Source organism: Lemur catta, chromosome 2 (genome assembly GCF_020740605.2).
Source record: "Lemur catta isolate mLemCat1 chromosome 2, mLemCat1.pri, whole genome shotgun sequence".
In the NCBI taxonomy this organism is placed as follows: Eukaryota; Metazoa; Chordata; class Mammalia; order Primates; family Lemuridae; genus Lemur; species Lemur catta.
The window spans coordinates 20,411,281-20,438,687 of record NC_059129.1 but is presented as its reverse complement, the minus strand read 5'-3'; the positions used below and the strand labels follow the sequence as shown (position 1 = coordinate 20,438,687).

The 27,407-nt window shown below is 50.8% G+C and overlaps 1 protein-coding gene and 1 long non-coding RNA gene across 7 annotated transcripts; one reads left to right on the top strand and one right to left on the bottom strand.

The window, feature by feature from the left end:
* Positions 1-888: 888 nt before the first annotated feature.
* Positions 889-1,696, top strand: LOC123632567. Of its 2 annotated transcripts, none has more exons than XR_006733394.1 (3): positions 889-1,140; positions 1,228-1,294; positions 1,484-1,696. It is a non-coding gene; the product is annotated as an uncharacterized LOC123632567 (long non-coding RNA). The 2 variants fall into 2 exon arrangements; XR_006733393.1 differs by having other exon boundaries at positions 1,225-1,294.
* Positions 1,697-4,781: 3,085 nt separating this feature from the next.
* CHST12 (carbohydrate sulfotransferase 12) lies at positions 4,782-25,543 on the bottom strand. 5 transcript variants are annotated; one of them, XM_045543010.1, is made up of 2 exons: positions 25,508-25,543; positions 4,782-6,292 (listed from the first exon to the last, which is right to left on the bottom strand). In XM_045543010.1, the coding sequence occupies exon 2, from the start codon at positions 6,218-6,220 to the stop codon at positions 4,994-4,996; it is 1,227 nt and encodes a 408-aa protein (XP_045398966.1). In that variant the 5' UTR covers positions 6,221-6,292; positions 25,508-25,543; the 3' UTR covers positions 4,782-4,993. The 5 variants fall into 5 exon arrangements, with proteins under 5 accessions (XP_045398966.1, XP_045398963.1, XP_045398967.1 ...); XM_045543007.1 differs by lacking the exon at positions 25,508-25,543 and adding an exon at positions 20,686-20,706; XM_045543011.1 differs by lacking the exon at positions 25,508-25,543 and adding an exon at positions 13,575-13,609.
* Between the last annotated feature and the right edge of the window lie 1,864 nt (positions 25,544-27,407).

Sequence of the window (27,407 nt, the reverse complement as noted above, 5' to 3'; positions counted from 1 at the left end):
TTCAGATGGTGTCATTCACTCATTCTTTCATAGTCACTAAGCACCCACTGCAGGCCAGCATGGCTCCAGGCACCAGACAAATGGGAAGGAGACCCATGACTGTCACACATCAGCCAAGCAGGAGGCATCGCTGTCAGCCCACGGGAACCGCAGCCCTTGTTGGTCAGGCTGGGCTGTGTGCTCCACGGGGTCAGACGGCCACGATGTCACGCCTCTGCCTTCCCTGTTTCTAAAGTGCCCTCCTGCCCGCCTTTACGGTCCTCCGATCCTCTGAGTGGTGGAGCTGGGTTAAGCCCCAGCTCTGTGCACAGACACACCCTGACCTCACTGGGAAGAGAGAGTGAAATCCTCACCTTGGCCTCCATCAAGGCACAGGGACAAAGACAAACTCGGAGTTCTTCAAGCAGTTGAAATAAACGTTCCAGGAAAACGGTGAAAGCAGCACAGTAGAGCTCCACCTGAATACTCCTTAGAAGCCGTAAGTGTAGGCCGGGCGCGGTGGCTCACGCCTGTAATCCTAGCTCTGGGAGGCCGAGGCGGGTGGATCGCTCGAGGTCAGGAGTTCGAGACCAGCCTGAGCAAGAGTGAGACCCCGTCTCTACTAAAATAGAAAGAAATTATCTGGCCAACTAAAAATATATATACAAAAAAATTAGCCGGGCATGGTGGCTCATGCCTGTAGTCCCAGCTACTCGGGAGGCTGAGGCAGTAGGATCGCTTAAGCCCAGGAGTCTGAGATTGCTGTGAGCTAGGCTGACGCCACGGCACTCACTCTAGCCCGGGCAACAAAGTGAGACTCTGTCTCAAAAAAAAAAAAAAAAGAAGCCGTAAGTGGAGACACTGATCAGTGCAAGAAAACGCATGAGACGTTCTGTTATAATAAGAGAAATGAGGACATAACACGCCCCCGCCAGTCACGCCTGTGTTAAATTCCCGGCTGAGGTGGGAAACGCAGCTCCCGAAGGCGGGAGGCGAGGCCAGGAGCAGCTCCAGCCCCCTGCGCGGGGTCCCTTCCCCGACGTGAACAGGCAGGTGCCCTCGTGGCTACGATCACACGAGAGGGAGGACCGTGTGCCACGACCCGGCTCTCAGACCACGGCGTGAACCTGTGGACACGCTGGAGGGCAGAGGAGAACTGAGGTAAAGAATTTTAAGTTTGTGGGATTATTTTGGCTAAATTTTCTGATTGTATGACATCGAATTTTAAAAAAATGTTTCTTTTAGCAGAAAACAGTCGGATTTGTCTACAAGATATGACACTGTGGGGCTGGGAAGTGGCACCGAATCGGAGGAGGTGAGTTCTGCCCTCGGCAGCCCCTACCAGAGCCATCCCACCCCGGCCCCCCGCCATCCCACCCCAGCCCAGGAGTTCTCTGCGGCTCGTCCTGGGTCCTGCCTCGGCCAGGCTGGGGACTCTGGGTGGGTGTGTCTGTGGCTGGTGCCTGCTTCAAGAACCCCCCCGATTTCCCCACAACCCCCTCAGACACTCAGAAAAACTGACCTACGATGGAACCACACCAAGAACGAGGAACGGAGGGACAGGAGACGAACGACCCAGAGAGTTCTGACACTTGTCTCCACGTCCCCGAATGAATGAGTTCTAGGACGGGGACCTCAACAGAGGCGGCAGGCGGCTGAATGGGTATTTCGGAATCGTCACATTGTATGCTTTAAACATTATGGTTTGTTTTGAATAATACTGGTCACTCAAAACTTTAACCCATGATTGAAATTCACAAGGTATTTAAATACATGGTAAAAGAGATTTGAAACTAAACCAAATATAATGATGTTTTCCTAGAACATTGCTCTCAACTTGCCCTAAAGCTCTGTTTGCAATACCAAGGTACCAGTAAGGTCTGATTAAGCACATTCTGCAGGTGTCCCCACACTGACTCGGTTTATAAACTGTGACCCAGCAATCCCACTCCTAGGTATGTACCCCAAGAAACTGAAAGCAAGGACTTGCAGACGTTTGCACACTGTGTTCAAAGCAGCATTTGCCACAACAGCCAGAGCAGGAAGCAACCCAAGTGTCTAAATAAATGCCTGATAGACGGAGAAACAAAATGTGGTCCATCCACATTGTGGAATATTATTCAGCCTTGAAAAGGAAGTTCTGACACACAGATGGATCTTGAGGACAAGGTGTCCAGTGAAATAGGCCAGTCACAGAAGGACTGATACTGTATGATTCCACTTACCTGAGGACCTGGAGTAGGTGGATTCACAGAGACAGAAAGCAGGACAGTGGGGGCCAGGGGCTGGGGGCAGGGGGAAGGGAGTGTTTAACGGGGGCAGAGTTTCAGTTTGAGAGGATGAGAAAGTTCTGGAGACGGATGGTGGTGATGGCTGCACAACAGTGTAAATGTGCTTAATGCCCCTGAACTGTGCACTTAAGAACAGTTATGGGCCGGGCTTGGTAGCTCATGCCTGGAATCCTGGGAGACAGAGCAAGACTCCATCTCCAAAAAAAGTTATGATAGTAAATTATATGTGATGTGTATTTTATCACAATAAAAAAATTGGAGGGAAAAATGTTACCAGGTCAGAAGAAAAGTCATAGTTACACTCTCCAGACATCTTCCTGCTTCTACTTTTCTCACAGGGAAGGGCAACGCTGGGGACACGGGTGGCACCTGCCCTGCAAGGGCCTCGGATGCAAGCACTCAGCTGACTTTCACCCCCAGGAGAACATCACCTCGAGGATGAGATATCTCTGGACATCTCCAGCCCGGCTCCTTGGACCAAAACGAGACAAAGGGACAAAGTAGCCTCTCTCCCCGTTGCTTTCATGGGCCTCTGGCTCTGCCACGCCACCAGGGCTTGAGTTCCAGGGTGACCTCGGGCTTCACCTGCTTCCTCCTTCACCTCCCCAACCCATGGCCACTCGGGTGTGGCCCTTGCCTCTGGGGCCTCCCCACTGCCCCACTCCACGCAGACACCAGACTGACCTTCCCAAAGCACCCATGGCTCGCTGCTGCCTGCTAAGCAAGATCTCTGCTCCAGGCCTGCTGGTCGGGGAGATTCTGCAGACTCCACCTCTCTGTTCTCCCCTGGCAGGGCCCATGGCCTGTCCCCGTCCCCCAGGGGGTGGTTCAGTCCGCAGGCTCTGGAGTCGGACCTGGACTTAACTCCTTGCTCCACCTCACCTCTCTATCCCGTGTCCTCACTAGAGAAAAGGATGCTAATGCCGCAGGTCTCAGAGTGGAGATGAGGTGCCAACAGGAAATGCAGTCATCATCTGCCTTTGTCAAACACACCTGGGTTCTGCTGACCTTGCATGCTCTACCTTGAATGTCTAAGCCTCGCTCCCCTGGGGGTCCAGCTCAAAGTCCACCCTCGCCAGGAGCTCCTCACTCCTCTGAACGCCGTCCTGAGGGTGTTTGACCCCAAGACGGAGGTTTCCTGCCCACATGCTCCTCCAGGGCACAGCTACCTTGTCGAGGTGGTGACAGCAAACAGCCCATGTGCCGCAGCATCCCTGGCACTACAGACAACTGCTGAATGGAACGGGGTCCCAGCAGATGTTGACGTGATTATGGCTCTTCAGAAATTTAAACATTGGACTCCTCAAGTCTGAGTATCTTTGCTGCTGGCTACTTAAAAGAAAGGGGAGCTTCAAAAAGGAAGGTGGTGGCCAGGCACGGTGGCACATGTCTATTATCCCAGCACTCTGGGAGGCTGACTGAGCCCAGGGGTTCCAGATCAGCCTGGGCAACACAGCCAGATCCTGGCTCTACTAAAAATATAAAAACTAGTCAGGTGTTGGTAGCACCTGTAGTCCCAGCTACTCGGGAGGTTGAGGCAGAAGGATCGCTTGAGCCCAGGAGTTTGAGGCTGCTGTGAGCTGTGATGATGCCACTGTACTCCAGCCTGGGTGACAGAGCGAGACTGTGTCTTTTTTTTTTTTTTTTTAAAGGAAGGTGGGCTGTCCTGAAACGGTGGAGGCCTCAGTCTGATGACCACCCAGAGGCCACAGGCCCCACCTGGAGCCGGGAAATGCAGACGCCCCACCCAGGAGATGCAGGGTGAGGACGCCCTGACCGAGCACTGCCAGCTGCTCGGGGACCAGGCAGCAGGGAGCAAACACTGCAGACAAGGAAGATGAGGTCAAGCACGAGGCCTGATACCAGGAGATAATTGCCACTGTCTTGTTAATTATGGGTCAAAAGCTGGGACTACGAAGGAGCTTGAACCAGATATTTAAAGAGCTTCCTTTGGCGCTTCCCGTACTAGCATGACACTGTCACCAAGTCAGGGCCCATCGAACCTGAGGACTTAAGGTCAGCTGTGTCCCAGGGGCAAGAACACTGAGCTAACCCAACATGCCGGCCCAGGACAGTCATGGCAGAGCCTCTCCTCAGTGATGATGGATGTCACTGTCCAATGTACCCCAGTGACAAATGCCAATCTGCAGCATTCCTGCCAACTGCAGATCCTCATGGCCACGACCTAAACAAGACCCTACCAGGAGCAACTAGAGTTAGAAATCCTGCCTCTATAGCTCCAACTGCAAAGTACAGCTTATCTTGGACTTAATTTCACATAGGAAGCCCTGAACATCTAATGATGTTACCTTTTCAAATACATCACCTGTTAAAAGAACTCTCAATTTTGAAGGATTTGTCTGCTACCCTTGTGTGTAAAAGTCGGACCTGCTTTCAAATTTAGGCTCCTCCCTTCCCTGAAAGATAACCGTGAACCCCCTTCCTTTAAGGGGCTCCCGGCTCAGACCCTCCCTGGTGATGTCACACAACCAGAATGACCACGCAAGCAGAGACAGGACAGCGGGGACACTTTACTCCAGAGATTCCTCCCACGTTTCATATTAAATATCTGAAATATATTAATCTTAAAAAAATATCAACACAGTACTCAGTAGAGGCAGTGGAGTAAACAAGATGTCCTGGTCGCAAAATCGTAGGTCACGTAAAAAACTGGAGTGTGTGGGGCCGCAGGCGACAAGCCGGGGGACAGAGGCCGCCCGCGCTCAGTCTCGGAGGAGGTTTTCGGGCTTGGGGTAGCCGAAGAGAACGAAGTCGGCCTCGTAGAGTTTGTACAGCTGCTGCCGCCAGGCCAAGGGGATCTTGGCGAACCAGTCCTCCTCCCAGCTGCTGGCGGTCCTGTTCCGGTAGCTCGGGGGGAAGCGCAGGCGCCCGTCCACCCTGAGCAGCCGCAGCAGCTGCGCCGCGTCCTCGTCTAGCGTCTCCAGCTTGCCCACGAAGTCGTAGTCAATCTGGCACGGGTGGCAGAGGCGGTACACCTGCCGCCAGTGCTCGTTGAAGGGCGCCAGGCGCTCGGTGCGCGGGTCCAGCAGGTACTGGATGAAGTTGGCGAAGGACACGCGGAGGCCCGCGCCGAAGGCCTCGCCCACCGAGCTGGGCGGGCTGCTGAGGTTGGCGTACAGCCGCAGCATGGGCATGGCGAACCTGCGGTAGAACTCCTCGTTCTCCAGCTCGAACTTGCTGCGGAAGGCCGAGATGAGGCGCACGAAGGGGTCGCGCACGAACAGGAACTTGGTGTACTTCTTCAGCTTGATCTTCATGAGGTGGCGCGAGAACCTGCCGTAGCGGCGCCAGAACTTGTTGAAGGTCAGGTGCGTGCTGGAGTTGTGCACGTGCTCGCGCGGGATGTCCAGCGGGTCGCGGTAGGGCGCGCCGCGGTCCAGCAGGCTCTCGCTCAGCACGATCATCACGCGCTTCCAGTTGGTGCAGGCCACCTTGGGCACGTAGCAGTAGATGACGCCGTGCCGGTCGTCCACGATGAGGTGGTTCAGCTCGTAGTTGGGGATGTCGTCGAACGAGCGCTCCTTGGTGGGGAAGGCCAGGCTGGCGTTGGCGCAGGAGGCCCGCAGCACGCGCCTGCGCTCCGCCTGCTGCCGGCCCTGGTCCGGGCTCTGCCGGGCGCCGTGCGGGGACCAGTCGTAGCCCCGCACGCTCTCCTCCAAGTGGCTCTGCGCCGGCCTGCTGGGCCCCGCGGGCGGCGGCTCCGTCTTCCTCCCGGAAAGGTCGCCAGGCTTCCCGGAGCCGAGCAGCTTGTCTAGAAAGTCCTCCGCGTCCTGGTCCTCGCCCTGCCCGGGGGTGGGGTGCGGCCTGGAGAAGGACGTGTGCAGGTAGAAGTGGGCGGTGCCCACGTTGTCCCAGTACACGATGATGAGCAGGATCATGAGGACCGAGCCCAGCGCCAGCCACAGCCGGAAGAGCCGGGGCCTGGCCATGCTGCCCGGCCGGGCCCTCGCAGGTCGCTCACTGCAGCTTCCTGGAGAGACGGGACATCGCGCTGGAGGAACCTGGAGGGGCGACAACAGACTGAATTACAGACTGAGACCAGCGAGCCTCTCCTCTCTGACGCCTGCTTTCTGATCCCTCGGGGACTTGGAGGGCCTTGGGACAGGTACTTTCTGACGCCCTGGACCCCTCCCCGATTAGCCAGCTGCTGCCCTCCCCCTGCCCCCTCCACCTGTTAGGCACCTGATTAGTGGCTCCACCCCTTGGTCCAAAGCCTGAGTGACCAAGAGGGGATGAGACCCTGTCCGCACGCTGAAAGGGAGGGGGGCAGTGTGGCAGAGGGGTGGGGACCCTGGTGAAGAAGAGCGATAGTGAAATTAACAAGGAGGCTAAAACTTAAGGTTATGGAGACACTGAAGACAGCCCTCCCCTGCCACCCCTCTGGGGTACACCCAGACCACACAGACGTGAGAGATGGGCCCTGCCTCTGGCTATGATGCAGGTGCAGGGTGACCGAGAAAGCAGCACAATCCTGCCTCATCTGTGCCCTCAATGTGGAAAGGGCAGAATGCACGAGGTAAGTGGGCACCGGGGGTCTGCCTGGCTGCTGGGGTGGCCCACGTGCACACCCTCCAGGCTCCAAGGGCCCATCAGCACCCCTTCAGGGGACACACAACAGCAGCAGTACCTCGACTGAGGACAGGGACGGCCACCTGATCCCCAACAACAGAAGGAGGCAAGAAAGCAGCGAGGGAGGGTTCTGGGTGACAGCTCCTGACAGCCTGCAGGTCCCCAGGCTACAGCAGGGTGGGCCAGCAGGCCAGGCCAGCTCGGAGCGGCCAGGGCAGAGAAGTGCAGGCCAGATGACGGCAAACGTGTAGCCATTTACAACTGTGACAAAGGCTGTGGACCACAGCGTGGATGCTGGTGATGCAGACCACGCCTGGCCTGGCCCCACTCAGCAAACACTGAGCACAGGTGTGTCCTAGGGGCTTCACTGAGTGCCAGGGACATCTTGGGAAACAAGACGTTGTCTCTGGCCAGTTGTGCAGATGGAGAAAGCTGACGGAGTTGTGGGAAGGCCGGCTCAGAGGTGAGTAGTGCCCTAGCTGGCTTTACTCCCCGTCCCCCAGGACAGAGCGGCCCTCTCCTCCCTCCAACTCAACTCTAGTGTAACAGAACACACTTCAGGAAGCCCCTGGAAGGTGGAAAGAAGACTGTAGACAGGCCAGGGACCTGGGGGCTCGAGCAGTGACAAGGGGTGAGCTCCCTGCATTGTCGCCCATGTACATAGGACAGGGCTGCAGAAGCCTCTGACCCCAAACCATCAATAGGCACAGACAAAACACCTAGAAGCGCCTGCTCCCCTTGCCAAATGTAGTAAAAATCTGACTTGCCCAAAGAGGTGTTTAGCCTTGGCCCTCAGTTTCTGAGAGGTGACCTCTAAGCCCTCGAGTGCCCTGCCTGATTGGAGTGTCTTTGTTTCCCTGGGGGCTTTGGGCCACGCCAGAGAGTTAACAGTGTGCCTTAGGATGGGGCTCTGGGCCATGCAGTATCAGCTCAACTTCCAGAGGGCCAGGGGCAGAGGTCAGCCATGTGCAGAGTCAGCATGTCCACGTGGTGGAGCCCCAGCAGAGACTCTGAAAACTGAGGCTTGGTGGAGATCCCCTGGTGGCAACGCCTGTGCACGGTAAGTCTTCCCTTGGCTGACTTTGATCTGTCTCCCTTCCCTGTAATAAACCATAACCATGAATGTAACAGCTTTCTGTGAGTTAGTTGTGTGCCTTCTAGTCAATCACCAAACCCAAGGGTGGTCTTGGGACACCTGTCCTTGCTGTTGGTGTCACAGTAAGAGGTCTTAGAAGCTATTCCCTAACTTCACAATGACCTAACAGAAAGATCTTTTTAGCATCATCTGCTCTACTTAAGCCAAACACTAATGGAAAAACCACACCTCACACTTTCATCAGGGACACCCTAGGGAGCTGATCTTCCATACCACCCTTGGCCCCACAAAAGCAGGGGGCACACTGCTGTTCCCCTACCAGGCACCGGCTGGTGCTGGCAGGGCTGAGCAGGGAGCTGACCCCCCAGTCTCTGCTCATGGATGCAGAAGGTGCTCTGACTGTCCCACCAGGGCAGTGTCAGTGGGGTCCTAGGGCAATCTAACCCTTGACCCCACCAGGCAGAAGGAGGTGACACAAGGCAGGACAGTCCGATTCCCCCTGCCCCCTCAGGGCCCAGTGGGGACCTGAACTCCACTCTGCCCCCACCTGACATCCTGGGGTGGAGTGAGGCATTAGAGGTGGGGCTAGCTGGCACTCTTCTTCCTCCCCCGTCCTGATGTTGACAGAAAACATTTGTCATGCAGACATTAATCAAAAGAAAGCCAAGTGTGGCTATATCAATACCAGATGAAGTAAACTTCAGAAGGAAAAAAAATTACTAGAGACAAAAAGGGACATTACATAAAGGAAAAAATTTCAATCTACCAGGAAGACATAATAATCCTAAATGTGTATGCACCAAACAACAGAGCCTCAAAGTACATAAAGCAAAAATTGACAGAGCTAAAGGATAAATAGCCAAATCCACCATTATAGTTGGAGACTTCAATAGGTCACTGATGTCTTGATAATTGTTAGAACCACTAGACAGAAACCCCACAAGGACACAGAACGCAACACCAGCAACCAACAGGGTCTAACTGATGCATGCAGAGCATCAGAATACTCAAGAATACTCAAGAATACAACAGAATACTCATCTCGTCTCAAGCACTCACAAAACATGCACCATGGTAGACCAAACCTCAACAAATGTTAAAGAAATGAAATCACAGTTTTCTAGCCATAAAGGAATAAAACTAGAAATTGACAACAGGACAATCTCTAAACATTTGGAAATTAAACGACATACTTCTCAATGATCTCAAAGGAAATTTTCATAATACATAGAACTGAATGACAATGTAACATACCAAAACACATGGGATGTAGCTAATGCAGTGCCGAGAGCAGTAGAAAACAGGAGAGATCTCAAATGAATAATCTAAGATCTTATTTCAATAAACTAGAAACAGAAGAGCAGGATAAACCGAAAGCAGCAGAAGGAAGAAAATAATAGCAGAAATTGATGAAATTGAAAACAGGTGGGTGACAGAGAAAATCAATGAAACAAAAAGCAAACTCTTAGGGGGAAAAAATCATGGAAATTGGTAAGTCTCTAGAAAGACTGACAAAGATAGAAAAAGAAGACACAAATCACCTTTATCAGGAATAAAATGGGATAGTAGTATAGATTCTGTGGCCATTAAAGGATAAGGGATGACTATGAACAGCTTCATGTTCACAAATTTAGCAACTTTGATGAAATGGACCAATTCCTTGACAACCACACACTACCAAGAGGAATAATCCTATACTCATTAAAGAAACTGAATTTGTAATTTAAAATCTCCTAAAAAAGAAATCTCCATGGTTTCACTGAAGAATTCTATCAAACATTTAAAGAATAACAACATTGATTGTATACAATCTTTTACCAAAAAAAAAGAGAAGAGGGAACACTTCTAACTCATTACCTAAACCAGACAGAACAGTAGAAAAAAAGAGAAAGCTACAGGCCCGTATCACTCCTGAAACTACATGCAAAAATCTTCCAAATATTAGTTAACCAAATCCAGTAATGTATAAAAAGAATTACATCATGACCAAGTGGGATTTATTCTGGGTGAGCAAGGATGCTTCAGCATTCAAAAATCAACCATGCAATCGACCACATCAACAGGCTAAAGAATCAGCTCATACAGAGAAGGCATTTGACAAAACCCAACATCCATTCATTATAAAAACTCTCAGCAAACTAGGAGAACTTCCTCAACTTGATAAATAGCACCTACAAAAACCTACAGCTAACCCCACACCATACTTACTGGTGAAACAGTGAATGCTTGACCGCTAAGACCAGGAACAAGCAAGGACCCCCACAACCCGCCATTGATCAGTGGACACTTGCTCATCCTACCGCTCTCAACACAGTGCTCACGTGCTCAGCGAAGCCTCTCCCGATTGGGTCCAGTCCCCAGGTGTGCACGCTCCTTGATCACATCTGTAGTCACGCACTCGCTCTCCCTCGCACAGCCCCAGGAGGGCGGGCTCTGTCAGGCTCTGCTCACCGCGTTCCAGGCACCCGGCAGGGGTACGGTAGATGTCAGCTGAATGAGAGGCACAGAAGCTCTGCGCACAGCAGCCTTGCTCTGGAGGGACCCTCGTGACCACGTCCCTCACGCTCCACAGCAGGTCCTTTTCTGGTATGTGCCTGGGTCATTGTTCCTGCCTTGGCTTCTTGCTAAGGACACTGGATCTTTTACAGAAATCAATTCCTGCCCTGAAACGTTTGTGCCCATGCTAGCTGCCTCTTCTGCCAGCGCCTCAGTAGCTCCCTTCTGCCTGCATAGGCTCTGAGGCCCATCCTGGACGGGACAATCTTCAGCTCCCCTCCTGGTCTCCCCCTAGCAGCTTGCCACTGTCTTCTGCTAGACCCTCCCCCAAATGCTCTAGTCCCCCAACCACTGGCACATCTGGCCCACCCTGCCACCAACTGAGTCAGGTTCTCCCAGAATCTGGATTCAGAAAGATGGACAGCCTAGAAAGATGAAAATAAAGTTGAAAATAAAAGATGGAAATTTAAACTGGGAGAAAGGTTAAGTTCTCCACCTAAAAAAAAGAGATCAATTATCCAGGATGGGAGAAGACCTCCAAATTTGACACAAGGCAAAAAGGGATGAGGTTGGAAAGAAAGAGAATGCGGTGCTATTTTGCATTAACACACACCAGCCTGCAGGCTCGTTCCTGCCACACCTGGGCGACCTGTGGGCCCACACGGGACTTGCCACTGGTGCTCATGGCAGCCCTATGACCTCGGCCAAGTGCAGAAACGATGGTGGCCACAGCGCATGGGTCCCCAGAGGTGCTCAGCTCCTCCAGTGGTCTCTCTTCCCTCCATTTCTGAGCGGGACCATCTTACAGCCCTGTTTAGCAGGTGGTGGGGAAAAGATAAACAGACATTTCTATGTTTGGTGGGTACGACCAGATAGCCTAGGATTTCTGGAAAAGCCCGCCAACCTGGACCCCTACCTCTGCCACTCACCCCCTGCACTGCAGTCATGTGAGCACCTGTCCAGCCCACCTGCTGAGGCTGAGTGGGGCCCTCACTGGTCAGGGTCCTGGAGTCCCCTCCAGCTCCTCCACGGGCACCCGCCCCCACACCCCCCATGAGAGGGGAGAGCTGCGGGAGCTGGGGCTGTTCGGGACAGAGAAGATTTCTGTTGGGGCCTCAGATATCTGAAGGGCTGTCACAGAGAACAGGGAGCAAGCCACCCTGTGCGGCCTCAGAAGACAGCACTCAGAGACCGAGGTTAGGCCAGTGAAAGAATAAATACACTAATGGCTTTAAGTGGCCAAAACTCAGAATGAGACCTCTGCCCCCGAGGGCATCCAAGCACAGACAGACGGACCACCCTTGGGGTTCTAGGGGAGAGTCTCACACTAGAGCACTGTCTCGGATTCTCCCAACGTGAGCTTCTCAAAGCCTGTATTTCTCAAATGCATTCAACTATACTCTAAAGGCAGCTGTACCTGGCACTTAGCAGATTCTCATTAAATGAAACCTGCAAGTTCGTGAGGCTGACACGTGGATGCCCTCTCTCTGCCACTCTACAGCTCCTGTGCGCTGTTAATCCAGTTAACGGAGAAAGTATTAAACAATACAGTGAAAAGGTCAGCACAGAGGCTGGTGGGCTTCTCCGTGAAAGGTGCTGACATGGTGCTCAGGGAAAAGAGTGTCCTCTGCCCACCGCCACCTTCACTGGGTGTTTCTGGGCACCCGGCACACTCAGCACGCCCAACCGAGTCACAGAGCAGCCTGGCACCTGGCAGACCCCCCACCTGGAGTGTCATGCACAGTTAACGTGTGCACTAAGTATGATAAAGGTGATGCCCCCACTACAGAAATCATGCAAAGCCATGAGGTTCAGAGGGGAGAACCGCCTTCTCTGCCTCCCGCACAGCTGCGCTGGCCGTCGGCCCTCCGTAGCGTGGGTGTGAGCGAATGAGAACGTGCAACACTGTAACAGCTTTTAATACCCTCTCAAGGTTAGAGGCATACGATTTTGCAGCCTATTTTTAAAATTAGATCATAAGTATCCACGTTAAGTTCTCAAGACCATCCCTCTCAATGATGTGTAACAATGAACAGTTTCTTGAGATGAAGGTAAAACCACATCAAAAAAAAAAAAAAAAAAGAATGAAAGAAAGAAAGAAAGAAAGAAAGAAAGAAAAGTTTGCCAATGGCTGAGAAAATACCAAAAGGGAAAAGTAAAGTAACTGAAAATGTCAAAGGACTTGAGAGGTAAGTTTCCGATTTTAAGGTCATGGCAGAGTGCAGATTATGGGGATTCAGAGTCACGTGGTGGACACAGGCACAGGCCACAGACCAGGGACCCTGCCCCCACCCACGCATTTTGTGTGCCAAGAACCAGAGCAGGGGATTACTGAGCCGACAACCTCGGTCCCTTACTTATTTTTCAGCCGAGAAGTGTTACATGCACACTAACAAATGCCAGTGACCACATCATTCTATAAAACCTAGGACTTTTTACTGATAATTTAGCAAGACTCCAGTTTAATTACAAAGAAAATATTTTAGGATAATAACAATACGTAAATAATATCTTTTTAATAGCAGCCACCATTCACTGATCTCCTACGTGTCATGCACCTAGACGAGCACTTTACATATGTACATCACTTTGTGTGCTCTACCTGGTTCTCAAGGAGGGCAACATTATCTCCTTTTACAGCTGAGGAAACTGAGGCACAGAGATGCAAAATTGGCATCTCACTCCAAAAGTTCAAGCCTGACACACTCCCTCGACTTCCTTAAACAGCTTTACTGAGGTCTAACCACAGTACCTACAAAATGTTGCACATACGTGGTGTACACCTTGAAACATGTGACATATATATGCACCCATGAAGCCAGCACCACCCCAAGATGGCCACGTTTTTGTCACCCCCAAACATCTACTTGCGCCTCTTATAATCTTTCTCCCCCCCCAAGCAATCACTGATCTGTGTTTTGTTGCTATAAATTAGTTTACTTTTCTAGAATTTTTATAAATAGAATCATACATTATCTACTTTTGTTCCTATCTTCTTTAACTCAGCATAATTATTTTGAGATTCATCCATGTGGTTGTGTGTGTCAACAGTTCCTTCCTTTCTAGTGCTGAGTGGTACCCATTATAAAAAGTATTTATAGGTGGGGTACGGTGGCTCATACCTGTAATCCCAGCACTCCGGGAGGCCGAGGTGGGAGGATCGCTTAAGGTCAGGAGTTCGAGATCAGTCTGAGCAAGGGTGAGACCCCGTCTCTACTAAAAAATAGAAAGAAATTAGCTGGACAACTAAAAAAATATATATAGAAAAAATTAGCCGGGCATGGTGGTACACGCCTGTAGTCCCAGCTACTCGGGAGGCTGAGGCAGGAGGATCGCTTGAGCCCAGGAGTTTGAGGTTGCTGTGAGCTAGGCTGACACCACAGCACTCTAGCCTGAGCAACAGAGTGAGACTCTTTCTCAAAAAAAAAAAAAAGCAAAATAAACGACAGCATGTTAAAAAAAAAAAAGGGCATTAAATATGCTACAGAATTGTAACAGCAGGCTAAGCTTAGAGCCTGTGTTGAAGCCACAGCTCACCCTCATGCTCAGAACCTTCCGCAAAAGACTGCCAGACTGACTTTACCTGCAATTTGTTTATTAAATATTAAATTTTTGAAAATGCCTAATGTGTGGGAGGTGCAGGAAAACAAGATAGAACTTGTTTCCTACAGGAAATAAGGTATGAAAACAAGTCCTGATGATTCCTTCAGAATGGCCAGACTCCCATGTGCCTGGTCATTCAGTTCTCTCCTGGCCTTGTCACGCTCTGGTGTGTTCACAACCAGGTGTGCTTCAGGTACGGTCCCTTCCAGGCCTTTTCAGGTTGAGGTGATGAACCCGTAAATTATTGCTGCTAAGGCAGCATTTACCTATGAGTCTGAGAGGCCGTGGTTCGTTTTTAGCATGGAGGGCAGACCTCTGAGTCGTGTCTCACCCTGAGAGAGCCACATGCAGCAGCTACAGAAACACACCAGGCCGAGGACAAGCGGCAGCTGTGACAGCAGCCTCGGACAGGAAAGGTGAAAACATGCACAGGTCGCAGTTCTCAGAACTGCAAGGACAGGAGAGAAGAGAGAAGGACCACCAGGGAGCATCGCCAACAGCAGGTATCACTTTCCAAAAGGCAGTTTGGACGCACGGGAACTGTTGGCCCAGGGACGCAAGCAGCTCCAGCCCGGAGCCCGTGCAACCGTCGCTGCTTCCTGGGGACGAGAGAAGCTCGTGGGGAGTCTGATCAGAACAGCCGCGCTGAGATAAAGTCACCACCCCACCTGCTTCAAACACACATCAGGGACAACACTGACCTCATAAAGTCATTTTTCATTCAAAAAAAAAAAAAAAGGACATTATTTCACAATGTGAACCTCCCACTATTTCAAAAAAGCAGTCAACAAAAAGGCTGGGTGCTCTGAGGCAGCAGAACATGCAGGGGCATCTCGGGTGGACAGGTCCACAGCTGGCCCGCCGCACGCACCACGTGCTCCCGTCCCCGCAAGAGAACCGCAGAGCACAGGCTCACCCAGAGGCTCGTCCGCCAGGAAACCTAGGAGGGAGCACTGCTCTGCAAGGGCTGTGTCAATGCCCTCGTAAACGCCACCGAGAATTATTGGGTTAGGTTTACACCCAGACGCTGTGGTTAGGCAGATGGAGCTGTTTCTGCCTTGGGGTGGGGCTATTAAATATTTCCTTTCTCGCACACAACATGCAGGGCATGATGCCAAGGGCGGACACAGCAGCCCATGCCAGCTGCCCACTCGAGGCTGCTCGTCCACGTGAGCCTTCACACTAATCGCAGGCCAACAGCTGGGAAGGAAAGGGCGGCTGGTAGGGGACGGCTGTGGTCACGGCCCAGTCCCATGCAGTTGCGTGTCACCCTGGCACGTCCACGAGCACCCTGCTAGATCCTCCATGTTAGGACCTGCACAAGGGCATTTTCCATACTTTTATAGCAGAATTAACATCTATAGTACAAAATGATCAAGTATTAACAATATGTGGTTAATTTTATGTGTCCACTGGACTGGGCCACAGGGTACCCAGATATTTGGGTAAATGTTATCCTGGGTGTGTCTGTGAGGGTGTTTCCAGATGAGACTAACATTCGAATCGACAGACTGGAAGGCGGACTGCCCTCCCCAGCATGAGTGGGCCTCGTCCAACCCACCGAAGGCCTGAGCAGATCGGCGGTGGAGGAGGAAAGAATCGGCCCTGCCTGTCTTCGAGCTACGACATCAGTCTCCTTCTGCCTTTGGTCCAGACTCGGACTGGAACTGTACCATTTCCCGGGGCTGGACCTCTCAGCCTCCTCACTTGCGTGAGCCGATTCCTTACAATCTTCCCATGTGTACATATATGTTAACACATACAAAAACACACACATACATCCCACTGGTTGTTCCCTTGGAGAGCCCTAATGCAGATATTCGCTTTGTCATTTGGACTGGGGGTACTGTGTGTGTGCACACATGTGTGTCTGCACACATGTGTTTACTGCATATCACAGATGGAAGTGATCAAACCAGTGAGAACTGGACAGTTAAGTGTTAACAAATAGGAACTAGGGTCTTTGGCCAAATGCAGAGAATTTCAGCCGCGTCCAACGCAGGTATTCCAGAGCGAGGGCTGGAGACTGGTTTTTTCCCACACAGATACCCGGTTGTTCCAGCACCATGTGTGGAAAAGACCATTCCTTCCTGATGGAGTCACTTTGGCACCTCTGCTTGTTCTTTTCTTTTCCTTTTTTTTAAGTCAAGTTTACTGAGGTAGGATTTACACACAGTACAGCTCATTCTTTTTAAGTGCACAGTTTGGTGCGTTTTGGCAAATGTACACTGCAGTTAAGATAAAGAATGTGTCCATCCTTCCCAAAAGTCCTCTCGCCCCCTGTCCCAACACCCAGCTCTAGGCAACCACCAGTCTGTTTTCGGTCCTGCAGTTCTGCCTTTTCTAGAATGTCCCATAAGGGGAATTACTCAGTGTGCGGGCCTCTGTGCACGGCTTTCCTCACTTGGCATCACGCTTTTGAGACGCATCCAGGTTGCTGCTTGTATCAGCAGCAAGTTCCTTTTTCTACTGCTGAGAATTTCACTGTATGATATGCCACTGTTTACCCATTTCCCAACTGATGGACTTTGGGGTTATTTCCTTTTTTCCTCTATTATGAATAAAGCTGCTATGAACTTTTTTGCCTACAGGCCAGACCTTTTTTTTAGGCTGAGACTTCCAAAAAGTCAGAAAAGATGGTATAAAAAAAATATGAAATGGATTTTTCAGCTCCTGGAATGTTCTACAAGATCCAGAAAAGGTTATGTTCTATATCAATGCATAGGATCTATTTAAAGGCCAATCAAACTGGCCATTAAAACATCATGTACAAATCTTATCACTGATTATTATTAAACTTAGAAGCTCTACATTGAAAGCTACCAAACACTGCAGAGAAACTGAAGTTCTAAAAAAATGAAGAGTGATATCAAGTTTATGGATTAGTAGCCTCAATATCAAGAAGTTCCTACTCCCCAAAGTGATCTCTAGAAACATGGCAATCCCAATGGAAATCCCAGCAGGCTTTTCTGTTGAAATTGAAAAATGAATTTTTAAATTTATTGGGAGTTGCAAAGGACCTAGAATGGCCAAGACAGCTTGAAAAAGAAGAATAGAATTGAAGAAGTTTGAGTGGCTCATTTTGACACTAACTATAAAGTTGAAAAGTAAAAAAAAGAAGGAAAATGATGCAGACAGGGTGTAAGGACAGACATACTACAAAGACAAGTGGAACAGAAGAGTCCAGAAAGAGACCCACACATGTGTGGCTAATTTATTTTCAATAGAGGTACCAGCATAATCCAACAAGGAAAGAACAGTCTTTTCAACCCGTGGTGCTGGAATAACCAGACGTCTGGGGGAGAATGAACCGCAGCCCCTACATCTCGCACCACACACAAAATTTAACTCACGATGGAGCACCGCCCTCCACACAAAAAGCTACAATTATAAACCTTTCAAAGGGAAGCAGAAGAAAATCTCCACGACTTTGGGGAAGGCAAGGATTTGTCAGGATACCCAAAGCATGAACCATAAGATAAAAATTTCGTAAACTGGACTTTATCAAAATTTAAAACTTAGGCTCTTCAAGTTTTACCATGAAGAAAATTAAAAGGCAGACATAAACTGGGAGGCAATATTCTCAATACAAATATCTAACAAAGGACTGATATCCAGATTATATAAAGAACTCTCACAACTAAAAATAAGAAAACAACCCAATTAAAAATGAACAAAAAAATGAGAACAGATACTTCACAAAAGATGTACAAATAGTCAAAAAGCACACAGGAAAGGGCTTGATGTCAGGCATCAGGGAAATGTAAATTAAAATGAGATTCCCACCCCACAGCTCGGGAATGGCTAAGATGAAAAATACTGACAAGAGCAAGTGCTGGCAGGGTTGTAGGCGTGCTGGGACCCGAGAAGGTGGGAAACGGTATCCCCACTATGGAAACAGCCTGGTAGTTTCTAATAAAGTTAAACATATTTACAATATGGCCTGCAATTCCATTTCTAACTAACTGTCCAAGAGAAATGAAAACACGTCCCCACAAAGATTTAAACAAGAATATTCTTTGCAGCTTTATTCCAAATAGCTACAAATTGAAAACAACCCCAATGTCCATCAGCAAGCCAGTGTATCAACAAACTGGTGTACTCACTCCATAAAAAACTACTCAGCAACAAAAAAGAACGAACTACGGATTCATGCAACATGCGTGAATCTCACAGGTCAGATAGAAAGAAGCGGGATGCAAGAAAGCCTGCTGTGCGATGCCATTTATAGGAGCCTAAAAGGGGCGAAAAACAGTGGCAGACATCACAGACTGCAGAGGAGCATAAGGAAGCTCCAGGTGACAGAAATGTCCTGTCACACTGACTGCAGTGGTGGTCACACAGGTGAACGTGTATGTCTACTCTCACTGAACTGTATACTTAAAGAGGGCGCATTTTATGGCATGTAAATTATACCTCGATACATTTGATTTAAATTTTTAAAGAATGTAGTGGTCTTATCAAGTTGATCTCCAGAAGCTAAAACTTTTCTCTTCAACATGGATGGGACTACCCGCCATCACCAGTTTCCACGAAGTCGGAGAAAAAGCCCAGCGCAGAGTTCTGCACAAGCGTGTGGGCTGGAGGAAGCGGGAGGCACTGAGAAGAGGCCCAGCCTCTGCTGAGCGGCCTGGGCCAAGTCACCTTACGTCTGAGTTTCAATTCTTCATCTACAGCACGAGAACAATCTATAGCACGAGGCCTTTCTGCTAACCAGAGCTAATGAGTACGAAAATGATAGGGCACTTTATTTAGGATATACCACTGGCCTTATTCATCCTCAGACCCTCAAATATTTGTGTTACACAAACATATCATTTTTATTACTTCTCATGCTTTCTACCAAGAGCCAGTGATCAGTAGTCGAAAAGGACTATATGTTTGCAACTGATTTTATAACGACAACTATGGCAAACATGTTTTTAAAAGTGCTGTTCTAAGGGCTTTGCATATATTAGTTTGTTTAATCTTCACACTAATTGTGATGAAATTGGGGAAAACAGTTATACAACTTGCCCAAGTCTATGTAGCTAGCTGGCATCTGAACTCAGGCACCTGGTCAGATTTTTCTTTTTTCTTTTTTTAGACAGACAGGGTCTCTCTATCACCGAAGCTAGAATGCAGTAGTGAGATCATAGTTTACCATAACCTTGAACTTCTGGGCTCAAGCAATCCTCCCAGGTATCTGGAATGAAAGGCACAAGCCACCACCCCCAGCTAATTTTTTTTATTTTTTGTAGAGACAGGGTCTCACTATGTTGCCCAGGCTGGTCTCAAGTGATCCTCCTGCCTCGGCCTCCCAAAGTGCTGTGATTACAGGCATGAGCCCAGCCTATAATCCCAGCCATAGACATTCAGATTATTATTACCTTTATTTTTGAGAGAATTAGCTTCTTCGTGTCCAAATAACCAAGCTCTTGGGCATTAAATCAAGTGACACGACCATCATTAAGAAGTCCAAGAATGTTTCAAGTTTTATTTATTTATGCTACTGGCAAAAAGACCAGAAACCACCTATTTCTTTTCCAGCTTTACAAACACTATATAAGGCAAATAATTCACTGCAGTTCCCATCGCTGTAGTCAACAAAAATTTGGAAAGTTTCTGGTGTCAACATTTGCTCTCTGCACGCCCTGGGCTGCCAAGCCCTGCAATTTACAGTGTGGTGCTGCAGTAAAACCCCCATTGTAAGATAGATTTTCACTTGGTACCATGACGACTATGGTTTATTTGCTTACAAAATTACTCCATTTGTGCTCAGTTAACCCTGCAAACTAAATCTGACAGTATTATCCAAATAAAAATATGCAATAAGTGGTCACATCGATGAGAATAGAACGTTGATGTCAAGTCACAGGAGACCCAAATGAAAACTAAGCCCAAACTTGCCTTTAAAGTACAGTAACTTCCCCACAGAGCAGGGCCCAGGGCTCAGAGGCCACCAACCTACCCTGTCGCTAAGCCTTGGGTCGGCACCTCACAACTAGACAGGACATCAGTGCATGTGGACCAGTCCAATATCCCCAAACTAGGTTCCAAGTGCTTAGAAGACAGGCATCACGTCTAAAGCAGCTTCTGCATGCCTCACAATACTCAAATATTTGTATGATTTTTATCTCTAGAATCCGAAAAATAACGCATTTATAAAAAGCCAATTCAAAGAAATTATCTTAACAATAATTAAGATTATTGTTGTTAATAACAATAATAGGACGGGTGCAATGGCTCAGGCCTATAATCCTAGCACTCTGGGAGGCCAAGGCAGGAGAATCACTTGAGGTCAGGAGTTTGAGACCAGCCTAAGCAAGAGTGACACCCCTGTCTCTACTAAAAATAGAAAAATTATCAGAGTGTTGTGTTGTGCACCTGTAGTCCCAGCTACTCGGGAGGCTGAGGCAGGAGGATCACTTGAGCCCAGGAGTTTGAGGATGCTGTGAGCTAGGCTGATCCCACAGCACTCTACTCAGGGCAATGGAGAGAGACTCGGACTCAAAAAAAAAAAAACAAAAAAAAAACCCAATAAATTTCACATGATCACTTTAAGAACTTGCCTAGGGCTTTACATGTAAAATATCCCCAGGCCCTGACTCCTCCCAGCCCCACCCACAGCCTAGGCCACCTGAGCCTCACCTGCATTAGCACAGCAGCCTTGGAACCCGCCTCCCTGCTTCCGCTCTGGTGCCCACACAGTCCATTTCCAATTCGTAGCCCTGAAAGTCAGGTCATGTCGCATCTCTGCTCAAAGTCCTCTGATCACTGGAGTCCAGTGGCTTCCCATCCGCACCGGTCTCATGTCCTACCACAGCCCCCTCACCGACCCACCCCAGCCTCGATGGTCTCCTTGCCATTCACCAACCACCCGAGCAAGCTCCCGCTGCCTGGCCTCTGCATTGCTGTCCCTTTCCTGGACCCGTATCCCAGGAATCCCAGGGCAGCCCCACATTGCCCCCCCCATCTCCACCCAAAGCTCAGAGGAAGCAAGTCCTGCCCCCCCACCCCCAGCGCCAAATCTCTGCCAAGTGACCACAGCTCCAGAGACAGGATACAGAGAACAATGGCAATAACAAGCAGGAAATCGCTGCTAAGGACGGCCCTGCACAGAACAGCAGCCGAGGCCTCTCCACCAGAGCAGGAAGCTTGTCTGAGACTGTTTTTAGTCACATCAACAATATCCACATCCACATCCACCATTCACATCAACACATCCACTAAAGGACGGAATCATTCTTGGACACAGCGGTCCCTGCCCCTCTTCCCCAGCCCCACCTCTACCCTTCTAGCTGATTCTCTGGGCGTTTGCCTCCCACCTCTAAATAACGGGGCTCTGGAGCTGGACCTTGGCCGCTCAGTTTGGGGCATCGCTGACTGACTTCCCACGGTGGCCGGAGAAAGCGTAGCTCTCTCCTCCCCAGGACCCTGGACGCAGCCTCGCCGTCTCCTCTACACCACCTCCACCCAGGCATATCATAATTCCAATTAGAGCCAGCCGCCAGTGTTTACATAAACTATTATCATTGTGGAGAGGCTATTCACAGCTCAGCCTTGTAGTACACTATAATTATTTTTCTTTTCCTGCACAATGGTTTATTTTCCCTGGAACTAATAACAGTCTCATGTTTTCATTTGCTTTGTTTAGTACTTATCACTAATCCAGCCCCAACTCTGCCAATTGTCTAAATCTCCTCTCCAGATGTTCTGAGCATCAGGTGTCCTGTTAATTTCATCTTCTCCCAAAAAATCTCTTCGAGGAGCCTCTGACCAGCTCAGCTCAGGACATGTTTGCTCTCCACATGGTGCCTGGCTGGCATCCTGCCTCTCCATCTTCCTCCAGCAGGTCCTTGTCACCCCCTACCTCTGGGGAAAGTCCTCTCACCTCCACACATCTCTCTCCCTCTCTCTCTCTAGACCTACCGCCCCACCAGGCAGACTTCCGCCTGCAGCCACTGCCTCACAGCAGGAGAGGCAAACCTGGGGAGCATGTCTGCAGATGTCTTTACCCTCCTTTGGGTTGGTTCAAGTATTTTCCTTCAGAATTTCAAAAGCAAGGCTCTCCTATCTTCTGGTGTCCCACGTTCCTGTGGAGTCTGAAGCCCTGCTGCTTCGTGACCTGTGATCTGTTTTTTTCTTCTCTGGGGGCTACCACACTCTTCTCCGTCCCCGGGGTTCTGAAACATCACAGCAGGGTGTCTTGGAGGGGGATGCAGGTAACTCTCCTCATCCAAACTCTCATTATCCAAATTCTGGAGCTGACAGCTTGACACACTTTCATATAAATCCCTTGCTCCCCAAATTCTCACTAGTCTCTATCTGAAACTCAGCCTCCCCCACTGTCCAAACTTGCTGCCCAGACTTTTAATATCCAAACTGGGAAGTGGAGACACCAGGACAGTGACAGACACCTGCATTTTCATCCACAGTGCTGATCACTGGGTGGGCCCCTTCCACCCAGAACGTCTGGGTTCTAAGAAATCACTTTGTGGATGATTTCATCCTATTTTCTCTATTCTTTCTTGCTGAAATTCTTATTGTTCAGCTGTCACCTCTTGCTCTGATCTTTTTTCTTTTCTCTCTCATTTTCCACCTCTTTGCTTTTCTGTTGTACTTTCTGAGAGAGTGCCTCAACTTTACCTTTCACCTACCAACTGAGCTTTTAACTTCTGCTATTGTATTTTTTATATCCAAGTATTCTCTTTTTGGATCTTTGAGTATTCCTTTCCTTTTTAGGGCTTCCTGTTCTTGTCTCATGTATGCAATATTTCCTATTATCTCCACGTGCATATCGATGACAGTCTGTGGTCCCAGTGTTCTTCCTGCACGCTCGCTGCCTGCAGGTGTGTGTTACGGTCTCCATCTTCCACACCTGAGGTTTTCGTCAGGTGTTCTTGGTTATCTGTTCGAATCTAAGGGAGGGAGATTAAGAAAACTTGGATGCTTCCTAACGCTGGGAGGGGTTGTTAATGACCAGCTTAATTAGCAAGTGATCCAGCTGGGCCTTCGAACTGGGGACTCCCTGATTTCATTACTTTTAGGTCTTTTCACCTGGGCCACTGAGGTTCCCCAAAGACTCAGACTCAGGCACCATTCTGCCCAGAGGGAAAAGCCCCAGGTGGTCGTATTCTGGGAGCCAAGTGGGCTCTGTCTGCGTCATCCTCTTGTGTTCTGTGTAGCAGGAAACCCCCTCGCCCTAAACACAGCTGTGCCTGGGGTGCTTACTATTCTTCTTTGAAATATTGTTAAAGGTTCTAGACAGTTATAGAAACCACCACCTTGGCTAGCGGCAGGAAGTATTGAGTTAGACAGAGGATTATCTTCAGGCACATCTGTGAGCCAGCAACTGAACCACCAGCCTCAACTGCAGCCGCAGGGCCACCAAGCAGGTGTGAAACTAAAACTCATTTCTGAAGAGAAAGAAACAATTTCAAAACCAAAACTGAAGATGTAAATTTTTAAAAAATGATAAACAAGCTCCATGTGTTTCAGTACTATCAATAAGTGGTCTCTTTTCCGCCAACCCACCAGCCTCGACAACCCTGCGGTAAAGAGAACTGTCTGTCTCCGGCTGGCCAGGTGACAGCTCCTCTTCCACCCTCTGTGCCCCGCCCTGCGACTCCGGGGATTCCCCCCTCGAACACGATGCATCCTCTTCCCTACTAGACCACACCGCATCCAGGATGCCCACGTATTGTACAGGCCTAAGACCCACGTGCGTTTTCGCCCTTCCCCTCTCCCACCAGCTCCAGCATCCTTCATTGCCGGCAGCAGCGCCAGCCTCTGCACCCAGGCAAGAAATTTCAGCTGCCTTAGCCTCGCCCTCTCACCACAGCCCACAGATCGCCCCACCCAGTGGGTGCTGCAGCATCTTCCAGCTCCAAACCCTCCGCCCCACTCCCTCAGCCTCTGGCCTGGACTCACACCCCCACAAGGCTGCCCAACTTCGTCTCCATCTCCCCAGACCCTAAATCCATCTTTCCCATTCTCATTAGCATTACCTTTCTGAAACACAGACCTAATTGCATCCCACCCCAAAACCCTGACTGCTCATTACCAAAGCTCAGACTCCTGGCACAGCGTTCAAGGCCCTTCACAATTAGAAACCGACCTTTCTAGCCTGAGCTTCCACCCTGGTCCTCAATTCCCATCCCACCACGAACACAGAGACTCACCGTTCCCCAAACACCCCATTTGCTTCCACATCCCTGCACACCCTGTGGTCTCCACCCAGAATGTTCTCCCCGAACTTCACTCATCCTTCAAGACCAAGTTCACGTGTCCTCTCCACTGTGGAAAACTTCCCAAACTCCAAGAAATAAGCTCAGCTGCTCCCTCTTTCTTCACACTTTGTAAACTCCTTCAGTCCCGACCACACTGTGTTAGAGCCCGGCCCACATCGAGCTCCCAAGGTAAGGCTCGGGGTATCAGCAGCATCTCGCCTATGATTGGAGGTTCAATAATGTTCGCTCAACGGATGAAGCAGGCACACACTGAGTGTCAGTGAACCGTTACTGCTGGCCTGAAAACATCAGCCCCAGTCCCAGGGAAATTATCATATGGCAATTTCCTAATGACCCGTTTTCTCCCCTTTTCCTCTCAGACACGGGCCCTGACTACATTCCCAACACCAACTGTTTACAGAGGAGGGTTAAACTGTGCTCCCGCGTGGGGGCAGGTAAGGGACCAGCTGAGCTGTCCCCACCTCCCACAGCCCGGAGCCGCACTGTGGGGCGCAGGGGGTCGGAGCGGCACCGTCCACTCCGCCTGCAACTCACATTTTCAGTCACCCGGGTCTTCCGAGCCCACAGCACCGAATTATACAGTAAATAATTTAATAATTGTGGGAACACTACGGCTCGTTGTGCTCCGCGCCAGACGGAACCTCGCCCGAGCCAAGGGTTTGCCGCTGATGCCTCGGTGGCCCCGAGCCGAGGAGAAGATGCAAGTCCTCCTGTCAGCGGGCTGAATTCGGGGCTTCCGCTCGCTCCAGACGCAGAGCTGGTCGCTCTGGAGCCAGAGGGCACCGAGGCGACACCCCTGTGCGAGCCGCCGGGTGCGCCGCCTGCGCGTCACAGCTGCGGCCGGCGGGGCGCGAGTTAAGTGACGGGAGGATGCCGGGAGCGTGCGGCCCCCGGCCCGAGACCCCCGCCCGCACCGCGCGTCGCAAGCAAGTCGCGGGGACCGACTGCCCCCGCCGGGCGCTGTGCCGTGTCCGCCGACCCCCCGGACCCGGCACCCGGACAGCACAGAGAGGGCGCGCGAGGGCCAAGGTCACACAGCGGGCCCGCCCCACCGCAGGACCTGCGGCCTGCAGGACCGCCCCCGCCCCCGCCGCCGGGACCCCCGCCCTCGCCCCCGCGGGACCCCCGCCCCGACCCCCGCGGGACACCGCCCCAGGACCGAGCGCGCCGGGAGGGAACCCGCACCCCGCGCCCCCATCTCGGCTGCCCCGCGCCCTCACCTCGGCCGGTCCGCGCCCCGCGCCTCTCACCCGCCGCCGCCGCCGCCGCCGCCCGCGCCCCGCGGACCCTCCCGACACCGCCCCGCCGGCCCTCGGCCCCGCCCCCGGCGCCCGGCCCCGCCTCCCGCTCCTCTTCTCGCGAGAAGTCGCGGCCGCCGGAGGGGCTGCGGAGGCCGAGGGGTGCCCGCCCTCAGCGCGCCTGCGCCCTCCCCGCCGCGCCGGCCTCGCCAGCCAGTGCCATGTGGCGCTATTTACGACCAGGGTCGGCCCCGCCCCTCCCGCCGGGCCCCGCCCCTCCGCGGCAGCCAATCCGCGGCATCGGCTCCGCCCGGGCGGGGCGCGCCGGGGGCTCGCGGGGGCGCGGGCTGTCCCGCCGGCGGAGCCCGAGCGCGGCGCTGCGGAGATCGACGATCCCTATAAGCATCCTTTACGGGGCGCCTGCTGTCTACCAGACCCGTTCGCGCCCCCGACTCACTGGGAGAGGATTGTGATGCTCACCCGCTGGGGCTCGGGAGCCGCTGTGTGACCTTGGGCAAGTGACTTAACCTCTCTGAGCTTGTCTCCAAATCCATCAGATAATGACACTTTGTCACAGGGCTTTGTCCAGACGCAGAGGGGATCGCACGTGCAAAGCGCTCAGCAAGATGCCTGGTGCTCACAGAGCATGCAGTAATTGCTCTTGGCATCAGTGATTGTTTAAAACTTGTAGTAAAATATATTAATACATAAATAAAATTTACCATCTTCACCGTGTTTACCCGGACAGTTTAGTGGCATAAAGTACATTCACGTTGGTGTGCAACCGTCCCTACCACCCATCCCCAGAACTCATTCAGTCAACGATATTTTTATGTGATGCCTTCTGCTGCCCGTCTGGGGCTGCCTTCTCTTCATTCATTGCTCAGCTGTCGGTCCCGAGGAGTCCCACCTGCAGGGCCCTGGAAACGTGGAGTGAAGGAGACAGCTATCCCCTTCCCAGCTAATTGCCTCAAAACAGTGATGTCTTTCCACAGCCTCCATTTCTCTGATTCCCTCTCTCTCCACTCCCTGGAAAGAGGTTTCCTCTGCAGACAGATGCTGGGATGGCCAGGACAGGGGCATGCAGGGAGATTATGCCATTTTATTAATAGGATTCAAAATGCACAGATCTATCAGCTATGTTGTTTGCATGTGTGTGTTAGTTTGCTAGGGTTGCTGCAACAAAGTACCAGACTGGGTGTCTTAAACAATAGAAATTTACTCTGCCACAGTTCAGGAGGCCAGAGGTCTGAAATCAATGTGTGGGCAGGGTGGGCTCCGTCAGAGGCTGTGAGGGAAGGATCTGTCCGGATCTTCTTGGCTGACAGATGGCCATTGTCTCCCTGTCTCTTCATGTCACCTTCCCCTCTAAGTGTATGTCTCTGTGTCCAAAGTTCCTCTTTTTATAAGGACTTGAGTCATACTGGGTTAGGGCCCACCCTAATGACCTCATTTTAATTTCATTATTTCTGTAAAGGCCCCATCTCCAAATAAGGTCACATTCTGAAGTGTTGGGGTTTAGGATTCAACCCAGAAGAAGACGGATCAAAGATTAGCTAATAAGCCATTTTTAAGTGTTACTTCCTATTACGTATCTACTAGAATGGTTAAAATTAATTTTTTTTTTTTTGAGACAGAGTCTCACTTTGTTGCCCGGGCTAGAGTGAGTGCCGTGGCGTCAGCCTAGCTCACAGCAACCTCAAACTCCTGGGCTTAAGCGATCCTACTGCCTCAGCCTCCTGAGTAGCTGGGACTACAGGCATGCGCCACCATGCCCGGCTCATTTTTTCTATATATATTTTAGTTGGCCAGATAATTTCTTTCTATTTTTAGTAGACACGGGGTCTCACTCTTGCTCAGGCTGGTCTCGAACTCCTGACCT